Source organism: Benincasa hispida, chromosome 2 (assembly GCF_027475165.1).
Source record: "Benincasa hispida cultivar pf3 chromosome 2, pf3_genome.v1.1, whole genome shotgun sequence".
Lineage (NCBI taxonomy): Eukaryota > Viridiplantae > Streptophyta > Magnoliopsida > Cucurbitales > Cucurbitaceae > Benincasa > Benincasa hispida.
The window spans coordinates 708,100-729,062 of record NC_143479.1 but is presented as its reverse complement, the minus strand read 5'-3'; the positions used below and the strand labels follow the sequence as shown (position 1 = coordinate 729,062).

The 20,963-nt window shown below is 35.9% G+C and overlaps 2 protein-coding genes across 2 annotated transcripts; one reads left to right on the top strand and one right to left on the bottom strand.

Annotated features, from left to right (window-relative positions):
• The first annotated feature begins 940 nt into the window (after nucleotides 1-940).
• LOC150037561 (uncharacterized) lies at nucleotides 941-2,648 on the top strand. The gene is made up of 2 exons (XM_090310753.1): nucleotides 941-1,440; nucleotides 2,057-2,648. The coding sequence occupies exons 1-2, from the start codon at nucleotides 941-943 to the stop codon at nucleotides 2,646-2,648; spliced, it is 1,092 nt and encodes a 363-aa protein (XP_090166879.1).
• Nucleotides 2,649-5,223: 2,575 nt separating this feature from the next.
• Nucleotides 5,224-11,515, bottom strand: LOC120071322 (Nuclear transport factor 2 (NTF2) family protein with RNA binding (RRM-RBD-RNP motifs) domain-containing protein). The gene is made up of 9 exons (XM_039023525.2): nucleotides 11,313-11,515; nucleotides 10,324-10,512; nucleotides 9,118-9,421; nucleotides 8,804-9,036; nucleotides 8,538-8,715; nucleotides 8,249-8,370; nucleotides 8,097-8,159; nucleotides 5,972-6,035; nucleotides 5,224-5,798 (listed from the first exon to the last, which is right to left on the bottom strand). The coding sequence occupies exons 2-9, from the start codon at nucleotides 10,510-10,512 to the stop codon at nucleotides 5,542-5,544; spliced, it is 1,410 nt and encodes a 469-aa protein (XP_038879453.1). The 5' UTR covers nucleotides 11,313-11,515; the 3' UTR covers nucleotides 5,224-5,541.
• Nucleotides 11,516-20,963: the final 9,448 nt, after the last annotated feature.

Below are 20,963 nucleotides of genomic sequence, written 5' to 3'. Positions count from 1 at the left end.
GATGAGAATGGCCCAAATAATAAAAGACACAGATGAGGCCTGAAGAAAGAAGTGAGGCAACCCGAATCCGGCAAAATCAACAAGCGCATCCTCGAGCTCGGGAGCTAACGCGGTCACGGGTCAAACCGGCCCCAACCCGAATCAAAACACGCACGCAGCTGCTCGGACAATCTCTCTCAACCTGAATCGGCTTTCTAGTACGTCTTCAAACTCTGTTACCTTAAAGGATGTCAACGGAAAACCATTCACGATTGGAGCTTTCAAGCGCTTATCCGACAGGGATATGCAAAGCCGAAGAGACAAAGAACTTTGTTACCGTTGTGAGGAAAAATATACGCCAGGGCATCGATGTAAAAAGAAAGAGTTGAGCATTTTGCTTTACCATGAAGAGGAAGAGGGGGATGATGATACGGAAGCAGTGAACAAAGCAGAGAAGGCCGAGATGCCCATGACAACTACCTTAGAATCGATGGTGATGGAAGAGAACGAACAAGAAGCAAAGCTATCCTTAAACTCTCTCACCGGGATCGACTCACCTCGAATGATCAAAGTCAGGGGAGCCATAGAAGATAAGGATGTGATTGTCCTCATTGACAGTGGTGCTTCACACAATTTCATTGACAACAAGTTAGTATCAGCCCTACAACTACTACAGATGCCAACGAGTTATGGAATAATGTTAGGAACAGGGGTATCAGTGAAGACAACGGGCATTTGCAAGGGAGTAATTCTTAATCTTCCAAACTTAACTATCATCAACGACTTTTTTCCTTTGCCTCTGGGTAGTGCTGATGTAATGTTAGGAGTGCAATGGCTGATGACCTTAGGACGTGTTGAATATGACTGGGGAACGTCCGAGATGGAATTCCAAGTAGGTGATTGAAGAGTACATTTGCAAGGTGACCGTAGCTTGACGAAGTCACAGATTTCACTGAAGACAATGATGAAGTTGGTAAAAGGAGAGGGCCAAGGTATCCTTCTCGAGCTAAACTCCCTTATGACCTTTGAAAAAGGTAGAGAAATAAGGTCAATAAATGAGCTGCAACCGGAAATACAAGACATTTTAGAGAGGCACCAAGACGTTTTCAGTCCAGTAGAAGGGTTGCCACCTATGAGACACCATGAACACCACATTCAACTCAAACCAGAGGCAGGGCCAGTGAAAGTGAGGCCGTATAGGTACCCACAATTCCAGAAGGACGAAATTGAGAAGCTGGTAGAAGAGATGCTTACTGCTGGGATCATTCAGCCTAGTGTGAGTCATTTTTCAAGCCCAGTGTTATTAGTGAAAAAAAAGGATGGTAGCTGGCGGTTTTGTGTCGATTATAGGGCTTTGAATCAAGTGACAGTGCCAGATAACTTCCCTATTCCAATGGTCGAAGAACTTCTTGATGAGTTGGCTGGTGCACGGGTATTCTCGAAGATTGATTTGAAGTCAAGGTACCATCAGATCCGAGTGGCTCCCTCAGACATACACAAGACCGCATTTCGAACTCATGAAGGCCACTACGAGTTCTTAGTCATGCCATTCGGTCTGAGAAACGCTCCATTCACCTTTCAATCGGTAATGAACGACCTCTTGCACCCCTACTTAAGAAAATTTGTGTTAGTATTCTTCGATGATATCTTAATCTACAGCTCTTCTTTATGTGATCATGTGCATCTTTATCCGTGGTATTGCAAGCTTTGGAAGACAACCAATTCGTGGCCAATCTTAAGAAGTGTACATTTGGGGCAAGGAAAATAGACTATCTGGGGCATATCATTTTAGAAGAAGGTGTAGCAGCAGACCCTTCAAAGGTGGAAGCTATGCTCCAATGGCCAACACCTACAACCGTCAAGCAAATCAGGGGATTCCTTGGGCTAACAGGCTATTATCACAAGTTTTTACCTCAATATGGTTCATTAGCCTTCCCTCTAACACAACAGCTCAAGAAGGATAGATTGGAGTGGAATGAAAATACTCAGGCAGCATTCGAAGCCTTGAAGCAACACATGACCTAACTACCCACCCTCAAGCTTCCTGATTTCAATCAAACTTTCGTAATTGAAACAGATGCTTCTGGGGTAGGAGTGGGGGCAGTCCTGATGCAAGAAGGAAGACCAGTGGCTTATTTCAGCAAGGCATTCCCACCCACACATTGACTCAAGGCTGCCTACGAAAGGGAACTAATGGCCATAGTTATGGCTGTGCAAAAGTGGCGCCTTATCTCTTGGGAAGGAAGTTTATTGTAAAAACAGATCAGAAAAGCCTCAAATTCTTGTTGGAACAGCGAATCATAGCAGGAGATTACCAGAAATGGGTTACAAAACTGATAGGATATGAGTTCGAGATTGAGTATAAGAAAGGGAGGGAAAATTTGGCAGCAGATGATTTGTCTAGAGTACCTACTTTGTTGGAATTATCTATGATCAATGTACTACATGGCCTGAATCAGGAGATATTCACAAGTCAAGTTGAGCAAGATCAAGAACTAAGGGAAATAAGGGACAACATTCGGGCAGAGCTACCACACCCTAGGGATATACACTGCAAGGGGAACTTCTATTGTATAAGCAACGCATTGTACTTCCACCTCAATCACCTACCATTCCGTTACTCCTACAGGAGTTTCACAACAATCCAATTGGGGGACACAATGGGGTAGTGAAGATGTACCAACGGCTAAAAAAAGAATTTTTCTGGACAGGAATGAAGGCAAGGGTAAGGGCTTTTGTAGGGGGCTGTTCTATCTGCCAACAAGCCAAGTATTTGGCCTTAGCCCCTGCTAGGCTGCTCCAACCTCTGTCAATACCCGAGCTCATGTGGCAAGATATCAACATGGACTTTGTGGAGGGACTGCCAAAATCAGAAGGTTACAACTCAGTCTTGGTAGTGGTCGACAGGCTATCCAAATATGCACATTTCATTGCCCTTCGCCACCCTTATACAGCAGCAACAATGGCTATTTTATTTATGAAGGAGGTCATACGTTTGCATGGAGTACCTAGGAGCATCATTTCTGACAAAGATAAGGTGTTTACTAGCCTATTTTGGGAAGAATTGTTTAAATTGATGGGAACACAACTCAAGAGAAGCTCATCCTATCACCCACAAACAGATGGGCAAACAGAAGTTGTCAATAGAGGTTTAGAGGCTTACCTAAGGTGCTTTACTATGGAGACCCCTTTACAATGGCACAAATGGCTGGCATGGGCTGAATATAATTACAACACATCCTACCACACAACTATTAAACGAACCCCTTATGAGGTATTGTATGATAGGCCAACACCTACTATCGTCTGTTACACACAAGGGAATGCCACAGTAGCAGAAGTTGATGTCCTACTTAAAAATAGGGACGAGATGCTCAAACAACTGAAGAAAACATTAGAAGCAACACAACAAAGAATGAAGGCTCTAGCAGACTCAAAAAGAAGAGAGGTAAACTTTGAAGTATCTGATTGGGTTTACATCAAGCTCAAGCCCTATCGCCAAGGATCATTACTGGTGCACAAGCACCCAAAACTAGCACCACGTTACATTGGACCCTTTCAGGTAATTCAAAAGATCGGACCTGTAGCATATAAGCTTGATCTACCCCACAATGTCTCCATACATCCAGTGATACATGCTTCACAACTAAGAAGGGCAGAAGGGACCATATTGCCACGATTTTCCTCACCAACAGTAGGGTCCTTGGGGAAACAACCAAAACCATTGGCAGTTTTGGGAGTTAGGAAGATTGGTTCAACAATATCTTCACCAAATGACTTCGAAGTGCTTATACAATGGGAAGACCTACCAGTAAAAGATGCAACTTGGGAGGGAGGAGCTCAATTGGTTGAACAGTTCCCTGATTTTCACCTTGAGGACAAGGTGGTGCTTTGGGAGGAGAGTAATGATAGACCCCCCATATTTAAAAGGTATGAAAGAAAGGGCAAAAGGAAGAATAGAGAGAGGGGCTCAAATGTAAAGGGGAAAAGAATCAAATTAGTTAGAGGGGACCACCAAATCTGTAACAAATCGGTTAGTAGTGGGGAAGTTTGTTAGTAGGGAGGGGGATAGCAAATTAGTATAAAAGATAGGAGTATAGAGGAGGAGAGGCATCTTTTATCTTGTAAAAGCTTAAGGCTGTATTTAGGGGGAGGACTCGACCTTGGCTATTTTGGGGCCAAAATAGTGGATAAATAATTGAAGTTCTATTAGTTTCCACTTCTTTTAGGCTTTTGGTTAAGATATTAATAGCTTTTCCCTCATGTTTTCAAAGCACAAGACAGGATTTTAAGGCAACAAGCTTTATAACTGCCTCAAAGTGAGAGGTGATTGAAGTTAGGTACACTTAATCAAACAATAAATAAATATTATTATTTAAGATTTGGATAAAATTTAGGTTTAAATATATTTTGTCTCTAGATTTTAAGGATTTTTTAGTATTAATAGATTAGTGATGAGTGATGTCGCTTATTTCTTAAAATGATTAGGCATCCAAGTAGATTGTGTAAAGTCAAATAAGCAAGTTGGGTATCAGATTGGAACTGCAAAATGAAAACCCCCTTCCTAGAAATTCTCTGGTCTCAATTAGATGGAGGAAGAAATGGATAATGATACAAGAATCTGAATTTCGATTCAATATGAGAACAGAAATAGATGTTTTGAAAATCTGAGTACAATGAACAAATCTTAAAATTTAGAGACCCAAAAGAATTTTTAAACCTAAAATTTAACTCAAAAAATTATTGGAAAAAGAACAATATTTGAAAAGAAAATTGTTCAGAAAGAGATGCTTTTTTAGGTAGAAAAACAGTTCACCCCTATGACTTATAAATTAGACGCCCGGAGATGGCGAACGAATTGTAATAACACAGGACACTTAAGTCGTTTACTTTCCAATAACGATAATCAATCATTCATAATACAGAAAATGGAATCCATTTAAATACATTCCCAGAAAATTAGTTAACATTTTCCGAATTATACATTACAATTACAGCCATTTTGATCACACAATGCAGTTAACATGGCTTAATTTCATACTTCATTCGGTACCCTGAATTTTGGCAAGAGATGATGCAATAGCGAGTAAGGGAAAAAAAAAAAAAAAGGTGATTAAATTTCAACCTAGAGCGAGCTAAATGGGAGGTACGTGCTTCATTCCTGGTTCTACCCTGGTTAAACTACAAAGTCCTAATGAATGAATCAATCAAAATGAGTGCAGCAGAGGGCGGAAAAGAGAGAAATTACCCCCAAAATAATAGTAATAATAATAGCAAAAAGATCTTGCGTCAAAACAGCTTTAACGTCGTACAGCTTTATGAACCGTTAAGGGGTAAAAAAAAATATATAAATCAAAACTATCTTCTCACATAAATGTAAAATGACTAATTGTGAAGGAGTACCTTCAGTTTCTTCTACCGCATTAATATCCTACCATTTCCCAAACCCCAAACTGCCCACATTCAAAGAGGCTAAAATTCCAAAAGAAAAAAAAAGATGGTAGAGCTCATTCTCAATTTTACTGTCAAAAAATTGTCAACGTATCTCTTCCTTTCAACTGTTCAACCAGCAACGGCAGTGCGGTTTGCCCCACCCTGACGACCTCCTCCTCTTCCGCCTCCATTTTGGTTAGCCCGCTGATAACCTTCCCCGTTGCGTCCGGTCGAACCCCGGGGTCGTCCGGAGAACTCGCCCTGGTTTCTGAACTCATTTCTCCCGTAGCCTCTCCCACCACCATAATTTCCTCTTGCTCTGAAACTATCATTGCGGAAACCACCTCCTCTTCCTGTAGAGAATCTCCCTCTGCCACTTCCGCTAACTGCACAGACCAATTAATTGACACCACAATCAGCTCTTGTATCTACTGGATGAGGAATACAAAAGTTACTCTACTTATACAACAGCTTACACAGATTAAATGTATAGCACTAACCACCACGATCTTAACCTATCAATCAAATGAGAGAAAAAAGAACTTAAATGCCAGCTCACCTCGAGTGGTAGTCCTCTTCTCCTCCACAACAGCTTGACGATCACCAATTGTTACTGGTGAAGCCTGATGTCATTGAATTAAAGAAATTAATACAGTAACCTCAAATCCCATGACCAAACAGTATTACCAAACGGAAAGAGAAGCAAACTTATAAAGTAGGCGAACATTCATTTACCATGACTAAACAAGGAAAGAATTAAATAACACATACAAGAAACCGAAATACCTAATGGTTAACACATGTAGTTGTCCAATGAAATGTACTTAATCCATGATTCCAGAACAACAAAAGGCACCCTTTTTTAAAAAAAAAAAGGAAAAAAAGGCAGTAGATATAAAGCTCCTGTTCATATTACACCATTTAGATTCAGAAAATTGTCCAAGTATAAGGACTCCACCAACTTCAAATTTTCCAATTATTCTCTAGCCCTACAACATCTGGGCAAGAAAAAAACCCGATATATATATATATATATATTATCATAGACAAGCAACTAAAAGTAAGTTGGAATCTATGACCACCTGGTTAAATCGAAGGTATCTCACCACTTCTCCCCACCCCTAGGTACCCATTATTTCATGCTAAAAAATCGCAAAAGATGATTGAGACAGCTGAACATCAAATAATGACATATTTTAAAAAGCAAAAAGATAGGCAAAATAGCTAGGAGATCAAGAGATCAATTTACTCGGACACAATTAGCCTAGTGCCCAAGTACAAGACACTGGTCCCTCACCCTTCAAACCTAATATTAACCCAATTTGTGACAGAATACAAACAAACAACTGCACTTCTTAACAGTTAGAAACCAGGTAGACACTTTTTCTCTCCAACACTATAACAAACCTAGCTCGTAAACATTTATAAGATGGGGCATATTAGTATCTCAACAGCTTATTGTTTTCTTCCCAAAATACAAATCTATAGATGGCATAAACTTCTAGTTTATTTCCATTATTTTTCTGTTGAGTCACAGTAAATTTACTATCAGGCACTCAGTACAAAACAAAAGTGCGTATAATGTTATGGTCAAATGGTATAGAACATAAAAGGAAACACAAGCAGAAATCTTACTTCAGTGAAACTTTCAGTTAAATGTTTAGCCTTTGTAGACAATGAACATGCAAATATTTGGCACCAGAGACATATAAGATGGTCAAGGGAAAACAACAAAGAAATGGGACAGAAGACATGTTATATGAGCACACAAGATCATCCAATACTCTAATATGACATACTGGTGGCAAGGAGGATATCAAAGAACCAAGGAAGCAAGATCACGAATGTGACCATATCAGCAAACGTACACACCATTCTTTGTTAACACTAATTTCGACAGAAACAAATGTTTAAAAAGATTAATTGAAGACTCAAAACTCAAAACTTTTCCTTTTGAAGGACTCAGGCGCAAGCCTCAAATTTGATTGAAAACATGATACATTATTACTTAACTTAATAGTTATATAAAGGTATGTCAACAACCACTTTAAGCAAAAACTCTAAGAGAATATCTTTTACATCACTACTATTATCACTAAAATGATGGACTTATTTTACAATTTTTTTTAATTCAATGATTTTAAAGCCAAAGTAGAAAAAATAATAATAGTTCAAAATTGTCATACAAGTAAAACCATTATATTATTTAAGAATGAAAAAATTAACATTATTCTTCTAATCATTGCATGAGGCAACGCCTCTGTGTTTCTGCAGTGGCGCAAGCCTCTTATGGTCCAAATAATGCATAAGCCTCAAGTCTACGGTTTAGATTCATGCCTCAAGGCGTAAACCCAACACATTGACAGAAACAAATATCTGTACGATAAACAACCTTCAAAGAATCCAAATGATACAGCACTCCTAAAGGCCAAAGGTACAATACTCCTGATTCAGTGCCATCCTAATTTAGTGATTTATCAGGAAAAACAGATCATAACTCCCATGTCCCAACTAAGAAGAAGTTCCATTCAATTTTCCCAATGAAATAAAAATATAATCATAAAATTATCTGTAATAAACAGTATTCTCCATCGACAGACATGAGAAGGATGATAGATGAGCCACATAGAAAACAGTTTCAATATTGCAATAAGAAGGTTAAGGTGCACGGTAATCTTTATTACCTCAAGTGCACCGTGCACAGAGCTCAACTGCTCAAACTCAACAAACCCAAAACAAAATCCTTGCTGCAGGAACAAGAAAGAAAAGTTCATACGATAAGCACAAAAATCAGATTGGACAAAATAAAATAAAAGACATTATATTAGGATAGGACCTTATTACTCCTAACTTGGATACCATCACGCTTAATTGGCCCAAATTTCTTGAACTCTTCTTCAAGTTGTTCAACCGTAGCATCAAAAGGCAAGTTCCGTACATATATGGAGTGACCTTCGGCTGCAATGAGCATTAGAAAAATATTATATTTCAAAATAATTGTTAACCTAAGCACTATTAAGTTGTTTTAATAATCTAGACTTGTTTTGCAGTACATATATAAATGGTTTACTAAAATTGAGTGCTAAAGAAAATTGAAATGAACATATCACCATCAGCACACACACCTTCCTCATGAAGGTTACTACTTTCAGGAAGATTGTCACCATTTGCTGCAGAAACATCGGGAACTGGAGCAGGTTTAACCGGGCCAACTGACTGATGGTCAGGATTTGCAGGTGGTGCTGCTCTTACAGCAGTAGTTGGGACATAAACAGGACCAGACACTGTCTTTGGCACCTTAACCTGAGCATGATCAAGTCAGCTGAGTAAATGTCTGAAACAAGTTTGGCATCGAAATATCAAATATGCAGACAGGGGGGCAATAACTCACAATTGATGCATACGACTTTTTTGGAGCATCTTCTTGAGCAACAGGAGCAGCATCGGCTGTCACAACTACTTCATGCTCGATTGGATGTGGGGCTTCAACAACCTGCTCCTCTTCAATCACTGATCCTTCATCGTTACTGGAAGGATCACAAACTTCAGGATCATTGTTCATATCTTCCTCTTCCAAGGCCATTGGAGGTTCCACAGTGAGATGATTAGGAACATGAGATGGTTCTGTAAATGGAGCAGAAATCTATCTCACAATTCTGCAATAAGGCAGATCAAAGTAAATAGCACCGGGACAAAAGTACAGACCTGGTTCTGGTGTTGAAGTAACTGGTGTGGCATTGTCTTTGATGGCATCACCTGAAGAAGAGTTACTTCGAATAGATTCAGTCTCTTCAACATATCTTAACACATCATTTAAGACATAATAGCCTTTGTCCTGAGGAGCAAGAAAAAATGTTTGGGAAAATTTTCTCCTCAAGTTGTCCTTCCCAGTTAAGCATCCTGTTACCAAAACAATCACTCCTTTCTCATGAGACTCCTGAGCATCAGCAGTTATTATTTCTGCTGTATAGTCCCCATAATTCAAGGATATGATCTTGTCATTTATTGCCTGTCACAACACAATTTGAACTTAATTGCCAAACAAGCAATTGAAAATAGAATTCTCCAGACCAGCAAAATAAGAAATGTTCATCGATCAATTACAATAGAACTCCCAGACCATAAAAATAAGAAATGCTCATCGATCAAATACGTCCTTGAACTTCAATCAATCAAGATCATAAGAAAAATTCAGCGAGAAGCTAGTGAAGATACATTGTTCGACTTCAAATTTCAATTAACTATCAAAAAATGTTCAATTAACTAGGAACAGTCATCAAGACCCGGAAACAATTTTACCGTACCATAAACAATTTAAAGTCACGACCACAATTATTATTAGACCAGTTGTCTAAATCTTAAAATTAACAGGAAAAGGCATAATTAACGGCCTAATGGGTATCATAGCTGTTCTGAAATTATGTCCCAGGAATTACGTGATTACTACAATAGATAGATCAGGTATGTTGTAGTACTAATTCAATAGGTGTCTTTACACATAAATGCACGTTTCTCTTCAAAGTTGGGAATATACATTTGTGGAGATGAGAATATAGACTTTCGAGTGGATCCACAGTTCCCACAAAGAAATACATTCTTTTTCATTACATTGATGGTAACATACACATTTACAATGGCCCATGTTTATCTACCCCTGTGGTCATGTTTATACACTAATTTCATAACCATATACTCCAACAAGTGCACATAAATGATTCACTCATGTACCAAAAATTCCAAATGCATAATAAAGCAAAGTTCCACACAAAGACTAAAATCCATGACCAAGGAATTGGTACCACTTTCATACGTATCCCACACCTCAAAATAAATAAATAAAAGGTTGGATAACTGCTCTCCAACCATAGACTGTTTAGCAATATCATGGATAAACACATCATAGAAGTTTACCTGCATGCTTTTCACTGTTGTCATCACTCCATTGACATCTGGACGGCTTAGCAAACTTGTATCCTGATAGAACCGATGCACCAATTGGGGAGAATGATGAAGGATGTGATAGTACTGCCCAACAAACGCATTCCCAACCACTTGAGCACTGGGAGTAGGGGAAGAACTGGCTTCCTGTGTTGCCGCCATCTACACGATAATTAAGATCGTACTATAAGCATAGTTCAACACAATGCAATACAACTAGTACCGAAGATTCACCTATAAACTTAAATTGTAGGTTGAATAGACATGGGACTGAAATACAAGAGAAACAATTAAACAATAAATTACTTTGTTTTAGAAAAAGAAAAACCAACACGAAATAATGATAGAAGTCCTAGCCAAAAACATTTAGGGATCACTCAAAGCAGCACTTCTTTAGGGTTTTATATGTTAATTGAACTGAAAAGTCAAGTTAAAACCTCAAATAAATTAAAATCGCAATCAGTATTACGCTCTTCTGACGGCAGACAACCTCTACTTCATCTCGCAAACATGCACACGAACAACATGGATGACTTCTGAACACATATGCAAAAACAGTCGGATTATACACAACACTTGCGATGATAGACGACGACGCAGTATATATACACTAGTACGACGATACAAGTGAGAGTTAGAGAGTTAAGAGGAATCAAGCTGACGAGCGAAGAGGATAGGGGAAAATCGTCGAGGAACAGTAATGGGTAGCAAATGGCGAACGAAAGCGCTAAGCCCTAAACGGGAAAAGAAAAAGTAACAAAAATGAAACCCCACAAAACCCTAATACAGATCAACCATAAGAAGAAGAAGAACAGGATTGACCCGAAATTAGCAATCGTCGATGGATCAATGAACAAACATTCCACAGAAGCAATATTACAGATCAAATAAACAAAACAAGGGAGCGAATATTCCGAAAACAAGAAGATTGAAGGAAGCAAAAGGGAGAAGAAAACGAGTACCTGCTTGAAGGGCAGAGAATCGAGCTTCCGAGAGAGATCTGAGCGCTTAGAAAACAAGTAGAGAATACAAAACAGAGAGCAAAGATTCTGAGCGGCTTTATAGCATTAGGGTTTTTGAAGGAAATAAATGGGGTAATCGAAATACAACCCCCCTTTCAAAAATCAAAAATAAAAGCCTTTGCCCTTAGTTTATGATTGCATCCATTTTTTAAATAATAATTGTTGCCACTTTTAAAAAAATCAACTTAAATTTAATATATTACTTTTAAAAAATAATTATTTAATATACGTAAATTAGTGTTTGGTGAACTTTAATATTTAGTAATATAAATTTAACCTAACGAATCGGTAAAAAAATATCAAATTATTTGTTTTTTAAACAAATTAATATTGAATTATTACCGTTTGGCTTTACTTATCAAAACAAAATAGTATTTAATATACGTGTGATTAAATTAAGTTGCAATTTATTTTATTTATTTTTATTTATTTGATTTTTTTAACAAAATTATTTGATAAGAGGTTAAGAAAAACCATTTTTATGAAAAAAAATTGAATGATAAAACATGAGTGTGGGAAGTGAGAATAATTTTATAAATTATAACATAATATAATAAATATAGAAGAATAATCTTCTAGGTTCACTTCTCGTAGATGAACTTTTAAGAAATTAATAATTTAGTTTCTCAACTTTAAAAATTTATAATAATCTAGTCTTTTAACTTTATTAAAATTTATAATAATCTAGTCTTTTAACTTTATTAAGTAACAATCTTTTTTCATAAACTATAAATAATAATATATTACGTAATAAAATTGAATCACTATTTAATGGTATTTGTAGCGACAACGATGCGCGTGTGGTGAAAGAGAGTTATACTTCTACCATCACCACACTCTAAAAGCTCTCTTGCAAGCATTTATATATTTACCCACTTGTCAAGCCTAAATCTTCCAATGTGGGATGACTTCTACCTCTTTTCTCTCTTTTGCTATGGGCCAAAAGCCCAAAGTCATTCCCGACAATCCCCTCTAAATGACTGGTATAGTAAACAAAGCAAAACAACAACAAAAATTTGAAAACCAGTTTATGAGCTAAGAAAGAAACACAAACTTAAACATCAATATCTTACGATTTGAATTGTTGCATAGTGAAGTAGGGCAACAACCTTATTAGGGATAGTGACTTTACCTCTTAAACTTTCACTAACTATAGTTGAGACCCCCATAACACATTTTTATTCCTTAAACTTTCATTAATTCAGCAATATAAAATGTGATATATAAGGTCATGCACATAAACCTCGAGTCACCGTGAAAGCTCTAGAAAAATACCGTTAAAACTCTTTCATATAAAGCGACCACACCTTCACATTCACGTTTATTGCTTCATCAAGTCTATCCAACAGACCACTCAAAATTGAGCTATGAAGACTTCAAATCTAATCCATATTTGGACCAACTTGATCAAGTTTGTCAAAAGACAAACCATTTGAGCTATGAAGGTTTTTGCAACTATTCATCAAGTCTATACTAGAACCACAAAAAAAGGGGCTATGGATCATTAAGTTTTTAGTTATCTGCATCAAGTGCGTATTAGAACCACCCAAAAAAAGGGCTATAGAGTTTTATGGGATTAAGTCCCATGCACAATGAAGATTATTAAATTATTCATCTTGTTAGTCCTTTGGTTAGAGGTTTCACTAAATTCCTCTCCGACCTCACAAACTCCAAGGAGATAATTTCTCCTTTTAACAATTGTTTCAAAGATCCATTAAGACGTATATGCCTCATTTTGCCATTATATATATTATTTTTGGCAATTCCTGTGGCAACCTGTGAGTCACGGTGTAAAGAGACTGGTACCGATGCCCCCCACGACAGTACCCCTCTCAATAGGCTTTTAAATCATTTAGCCTCTTGTCCTGCTAACTACAGAGCAATAAACTCTTACTTCGTGGTGGACCTAGCTATACGAGTTTATTTTGCAGACTTCCATGATATAACTCCCCCTCCTAGTAAGAACACATATCCACTAGTGGAGCTTACTTCGTCTTTGTTTGCTACCCATTTTGCATCATAATATACCATCCTAGTACAACAAAAAATGTATTAAAATGCAAACAATAATATATAGTGCCCTTAAGGTACTTAACAGACGACAAAGCACATTCTAGCGATCTTTATCAGGATTATGCGTATATCTACTTAGTCTACTCACATCACATGCAATATCAGGTTTAATTTAGTTCATTAAAAACATTAACACTTCCGATAATCTTTGCATATTCAAATTGAGAAACACTATCTTCCTTATTTTTCACAAGACTCATACTGGTATCATAAGGTGTTCTTACAGGAGCGTCATCAAACTATCAAATCTCTTTAACAATTTTCAATGTGTGATTGACATAAGGAAAATCCATTTTTAGTAACATTAAGCATCATATTAGCCTCACATAAATCTTTCATTTTAAATTGTGAGGATGTAAATAACTTAGTATCATTACTTACATCTATGTTTGTGTCGTAGATCAATATATCATCAACATAAAAAAAATGATTGCACAATCAGCTCTAATAAATTTGAGGAAACACGTAAATCAAAGGATTTAGTATTGTACTGTTAAAGTTCTCACACTATCATTTGGTAGCTCATCTATTTGAAGTATTATTCAAATGCTATTTGAAGTATTATAGTAGTTATTTCAAATATTTAGTCATATGAGAATATGTATCAAAATATTTGAAAATTCATTTAAACCTAATCGGTTTATTTTCTTTAAGAAATTCTACTAAATCCATAAAGATTACTTTTCAAGATCCCAGATAGGCTCAATAAAGACTTTATACTCCTAATCAAGTGAAATTATATATATAGAAGTATTATTCAAATGTTATTTAAAGTATTATAGTAGTTATTTCAAATATTTAGTCATATGAGCACGTACATCAAAATATTTGAAGATCCATTTAAACCTAATCAGTTTATTTTCTTTAAGAAATTCTACTAAATCCATAAAGATCAATTTTCAAGATCCTAGATAGGCTCAATAAAATAAAGACTTTATACTTTCAATCAATTGAATATATGTGTGTGTGTATGTATATATGTATGTATGTACGTATGTACGCATGTACTTATGCATGCATGCATGTGCATGGATGTATGTATGTATTTATGTATGTATGTTCAAGCAGAATTTTCAGAGTTTAGGTCTAACGGTATCATTATTACTCACAATTAGTAAGCTGCCACCAAGATTGTGATAATCTACTATATTTATATAGTGTGGGAAGGACCAACGACAATTTAGGGTATATTTCCCTATTCGGGGAAAATCAAAGACAATAAGAGAAGCAAAATAAGTTTTTTGCTTTTGATCTAGTTTAATCAATAGGGAAAATGAGGGTTTTTTTTTTTAATTTTTAATTTTTTTTTATCATTTGCATATGAATTCTTTGTTTTTTACTTTAACATCACATAAACCCGTGGTACGACATAATTCAAGTTTATCTATATGGTATAAACTTAGTGGAACTGGGCTTAACCTCATCCGAATGAGGGATTTATTGGGAAGCCATGAATATAGGAATGAGCTATGAAGCTCAGTAATGAGGCTAAAGTCTTGGGATGTAATTCATTTTTCTACAAATACAATGAACCAATAAAGTTAGAATATACCCTTGCCCCATGAGTATGTTTGACAGCTAAATATAGCTTTCCGCTCAAGATTGAGGGTTATCGATTCACTATACCAGTTCATGGTGATCGGTTACCACTAGAAGGTAGATTAAACCGTAGAATGAGTTTAGCATATGTATTCCGCAATAGTGAGATAATTCAAAGCTTTAAGTTATCTGATGCATTAACTTGTTCTAATATCAGGGACCTACGCTTTGTCATTATCATTAGTATTATTTTTTGGTTTTATTAGCGAATGTATTCTGCAATAGTGAGATAATTCTGAGCTTTAAGCTATCTGATGCATTAACTTGTTCTAATATCAGGGACCTACGCTCTGTCATTGTCATTAGTATTATTTTTTGGTTTTATTAGCGAATGTATTATGCAATAGTGAGATAATTCAGAGCTTTAAGCTATTTGATGTATTAGATTGTTCTAATATCAGAGACCTACGCTTTGTCATTGTCATTAGTATTATTTTTTGGTTTTATCTATGGTCAAATCTAGTTGACCTCTCTTGTTCATCTCATACTCTCTTTCCCTACCCCATATGGGTTCAACTTAATAGATTCCACTTAGGGGTTTATGAGAGATTGATTGATGGACCTAGTTAAACAACTAAGATTTCAGTCTTCAGACTTTTATAAACCTTGGGATTATTGGCTTTTAAACGTCAAGAGGACTTAGTCGAAGTCTTCCTATCTTTGTTTGGTCAAATTTAACTAAGGTTAAGGGGACAATGCCTTTTTCTTTCTTTGAAACTCTTTATTAGTTGACTCGCAGTAATCTCCTTTTCTTTTCCTCGACGGACTAATGTAAGTAAAAGCGGGGGAATGTGCCCTATTGTGACCCAGTCTTCTAGTAATTGAATTCTCCTTCCTTTTTTTTAATCATATTACCGATATCTAATTAGAATGTACAACTCTTTAATCAATTGTGTTATGTCTTTCCAAGCGAGGTAATTTTTCACCTTTTGGGTGCACATCCCCGTAGCGCTTAAGCTTTCGATCTAGCTCGCGGTCTTCCAGTTTCAATCCTATCTCTTTCCCTTATACCTTATGTAATGTTTTCTTCCTAAGAGTCTACTTCTTTGTTAATTAAGAAATTTTGTATGTAAAGGAATCCTTCTATAAGTCGGTTCGTATTCGGGTTGAAACTCGATTGTAGGAAGCAAAAAGAGCCTTTTCGTTCACAAGAAATGAATGAGAGTGGAGGTTTAACGCCATTGTTGTAGTGCTCTTTGATTGTGGTAAGGAGAATGTTGTCCATTAGTTTTCCAAAGCCAAGGACTGGTTTTCCTGTTGGAAAAGCACAGTTAGTCACAACTGGTAAGTTGCCACTCTCTTATGCAGAAATAGACATTTTGGCATGGGATCAAATTGATGTGGCTTAATTAGGTGTTGTTGCTCAACCACCTGTAGTATCAAAGACTATTTCCATCATTGAGTCAAAGGATGATGTGGCCAGATGTTTTGCAAAAGTTTTCTTCCTCTTTCATAGATAGATATCTCAGCTTTTGGTCTTCATATTCTCGCATAAGCGTATGATCGCCGTGCAATTTGAAAATCGATTTTATAAAACATAAAAATATTGAACTAATTCACACAAAAATAGGATAAACATTAAATCAACCTAAGCATGCTCCTAATAAAGAAGAATAGAATAAAGGGAAGAAGAAAACCCACCATTGAAGATTCTCCTTTCTTCACGATTTCCTCTCATTTACACATGAACAAATTCGAACCTCTCAATAAACAAAGACACCATCGCAAGAGCTTCCCCTTTATGCTCCAAGATTTTAAGGAGCTAGGTGTGTGGGGGGCTCTAACACCTTGGAAGAGGGAATGAAGGTAGAGGGAATGTTCTTGAGAGAGTAAAGTAGAGAGAATATGAAAGTGGAGGCTAGAGATTTTTTTCACAAAAATTCCTTAACTTTGAATGGGCTATGATGGTATATTTATAGGGAGAGGGTAACCTCCTCTCCAAGATTTCCACTTTCCACCATTTGTTAATTGATTAATTAATTATTAATTAATCAATTGACATATAAATTAAATAATTATATATTAAATCATATTTAATATAGAATTAATTAACATAAATATTACATATTTATATCAGCTTCATTCTCCATCATTTGTTAATTAATTAATTGATCATTAATTGATCAATTAACATACAAATTAGATAACTATATAATAAATCATATGTAGTATAGAGTTAATTAATTAACATATAAATATCACATATTTATATGCATACATTTTTTTTATGAATCCAATTCATATAAATCTAACATTTGAATCTCATCCAAATACATCTCTACTGTAATTCTAAATGAATCCAATTCATATGAATTTAATATTTGAATCTCCTTTAAATATAACTCTCTTATATAGTTTGGATTCAGATATTAACCATATTCTATAGTGTATCAAAATACATATAGGGGTGTTCATGGGTTGGGTTAGGTTGGGTTGAAAGACTTTTTAGACCTAACCCAATTGTTTGGGTTATAAATTTTTTCAACCCAAATAACCCTTATTAAAAAATGAACCCAACCCAACTCAACCATGAAATATTTGGGTTGAGTTGGTTCGGGTTAATTAGGTCATTTATTTAAAATTTTGTTCTAAAAAGAAGTAAAACGTAAATATGTAAAAATCGAATTTGATTATTTTCATATATTGAATTAGGATTAATAACTCAATTTCAATTTATATAGTGAAAATTTTATTTCTAAAGTGCAAAGAAACTACTTTTAAGAGTTGTTAAATAATAAATTATTCAAAAAATATTGGAATTAAATAAAATTAAAATCAATATATGTATAAATAATTATGTTATAAGTAATAAAAATATATTTTAAAGTTAATAATAAATTCGGGTTGGTTCAGGTTATATTAGGTGAACCCATTAACTAACCCAACTCATAAAATTTTCATTTATTTGAACACAATCCAACCCAAATGAGTTGATAACCCGATCCAAACCGCACAGGTTGGATTGGGTTGATCGGTTTTTTGGGTCATCGGGTTTTTTGAACACCCCTACTATCAATCATATTAATATAAAATTTCTTTAAGTAATTTAAACAATTCAAATCATTCCTCATTACTATCCTTAGTGAGCTAACAGGGAGACCTTATGGACATGCAGATTAGAAGCTCCAATGATATAAGATTAATTAGTTAAACTCTTTAATTAAATTAGTCAATATTTATTAACTACTGGTCACTCCACTAAAAACCAATAGTTGCACTCTCTGCACTGTAGCTATAGTTACGTGTCAATGAATATAACTAATCAACAGTGAGTTGACCCTTCACAAATTGCTCATAACTACATCTAGGTCAAATTACTATTTTACCCCTGTTACATCTAACTCCTTAAGTACCATTGATTCATTTAATGAACAAACAGTTTATAGTCCAACTATAAACTAACACCTCTCGAGCCAGTGAGAGGTTGAGGCCCCATTATTCAAGACCCAGATTCAACTGTTAAGGGAGCAATTTATCTACTTTCCCTAAGGTCGGGAAAGAGTGAATTATTTCTCGTGTAGCTACATTCCCATCTCCTCAATAAGACGAATCCGCAAAATGGTAGGTATATTGAGAAGGCGAAACTGGCCACTTTCACCCATGCAAGTCAAAGGACCGCCCCCATAGGCAGGAGTTCACAACTCACTTAAGATTCAGGTCAAATCACCTATGGTCATTCTGGTGAAATGTAAGTCTATTCTAGCAACGGTGTAATAAAGAGAGACTATTTATTTCGTGGTCCAGTCTTATACAAACTCTTTATATAGGATACCCCCCTCACATGTCTCCACATGAATGATCAAGATCAAATCATTTTCAGCACTTTACAACACTTGTAACAACTACAAAGCAGACCATATTTGTAGTGTCACCAGGATAAGGTACCCAACCTTATCCATCTACTACAAACCGTTTAGGTTATCGCTTAAACGCGATCCACCTGTATGCCTCTACATACATGTTTAAGTCACAACTATTAACCTTGGATATTAGTTTATTGGATTGAATTAATACAATATGAATGTTAGTAAAGTACATCTTATTTTATTAAATATATAATTTGTTTTTACAAACTAGAAGATATAAGAGATTTAAGACACTAAGTCTAACAATCTCCCACTTGTCATAAAGCGAGCGGGATGTACAATATCAAATACAATATAATAAATTAGCGCATACAATATACCCAATAAAATCTCCCACTTGCCCTAAATTAAATGAATCATCTCACGTAGACCCAGACTTTCCAGGTGGCCTTAAAAAACCTCAACTGTGAAAGCTTTGTAAATGGATCAACAATATTATACTCCAAGGCGATCTTTGTGACAATCACATCTTCTGTTGCACAATCTCCCTAATGATGATACTTGCGTTCAATATATTTTCCTCATCTGTGACTTCGATGCTCCTTGAAGTTTGCTACAGCACCACTACTATCACAATAAAGGGTGATGGACAAGGACATGTTTGGAACGACTTCCAAATCCATCATAAATTTTATGAGCCAGATGGCTTATTTAGTAGCTTCACACGCAACTACATATTCTGCCTCCATAATGAAATCCGTAATACATCATTGCTTAATGCTACGCCATAGTATAACCTCTCTATTTAGAGTGAACACTGATCCTGATGTGGACTTCCTAAAATCCTTATCAGTCTGAAAATTAGAGCTAGCGTATCCTGTAAGAATCAAATCCTTAGCTCCATACACAAGCATATAGTCCCTCATTCTCCGTAGATACTTGAGGATTGTTTTGACCGCTGTTTAGTGATTTAATCCTGGATTAGATAGATATCTACTGACAATCCCTACTGCATAGCAAATATTAGGTATGGTACATAACATTGCATACATAAGGCTCCCAACAACTGATGCATAGGGAACTTATCTCATTTTTTCAACCTCTCGAGGAGTCTTAGGACACCGTTCTTAGACAAAAAAATTCCATGTTTGAAAGGTAATAAACCCTTATTGGAATTGTGTATCGAATATCTGACAAGCATCTTGTCAATATACAATGTTTAAGACAGGGCCAACATTTTGTTCTTACGACCTTTGATGATCTGAATCCCTAGAATCTTCACCTAAATCTTTCATTTGGAACTGGGTGGCTAGCCATTTCTTTATATCTATCAAGAAACCTACATCGTTTCCAATGAGTAGGATATCATTTACATAAAACACAAGGAAAGCTACTGAGCAGTTGATGATTTTATTGTAAACACAGTGCTTATCAATATTCTGATCAAAGCCATAAGATTTGATCGCAATATCAAATCTTATATTCTAAGATTAAGATACTTGTTTTAGTCCATAAATGGATTGATTAAGCTTGAAAACTGTTTGCTCTTGACCTTGTTTACTGAATCCTTCTAGTTGATTTATATAGATGACCTCTTCAAGATTACCATTCAAAAAGGTAGTCTTGACGTCCATTTGTCATATCTCATAGTCATAATATGTGGCTATGGACAAGCAAGAGAATTCGGGTAAACTTTAACATGACAACAGGTGAGAAAGTTTCTTCAAAGTCTACTTCTTCAATTTGGGTATAACCCTTTGCCACTAGTTTGACTTGATCTATACCTTTCCAGCTACACCCCTTTTTCTCTTGTAAATCCATTTGCAACCTACAGGTTTTACACCATCAAGTTTATCTACGAGCTCCCAGACCAAATTGAAGTACATTGACTCCATTTCTTGATTCATGGCTTTAATCTATTCATCCTTGTCAATATCTTCTATTGCTTGCATGTAAAACAATGGATCCTCAACCCATCATTAGATATGATGTCTTGGGCTTCTGTTAAACCCATGTAGCAAACAGGTGGATTTATAACCCTTCCACTACATTGAGGCAATCTCAACTCTTAATATGGATTAGCTTGACTAGATGAACTGACATCGACGACCCT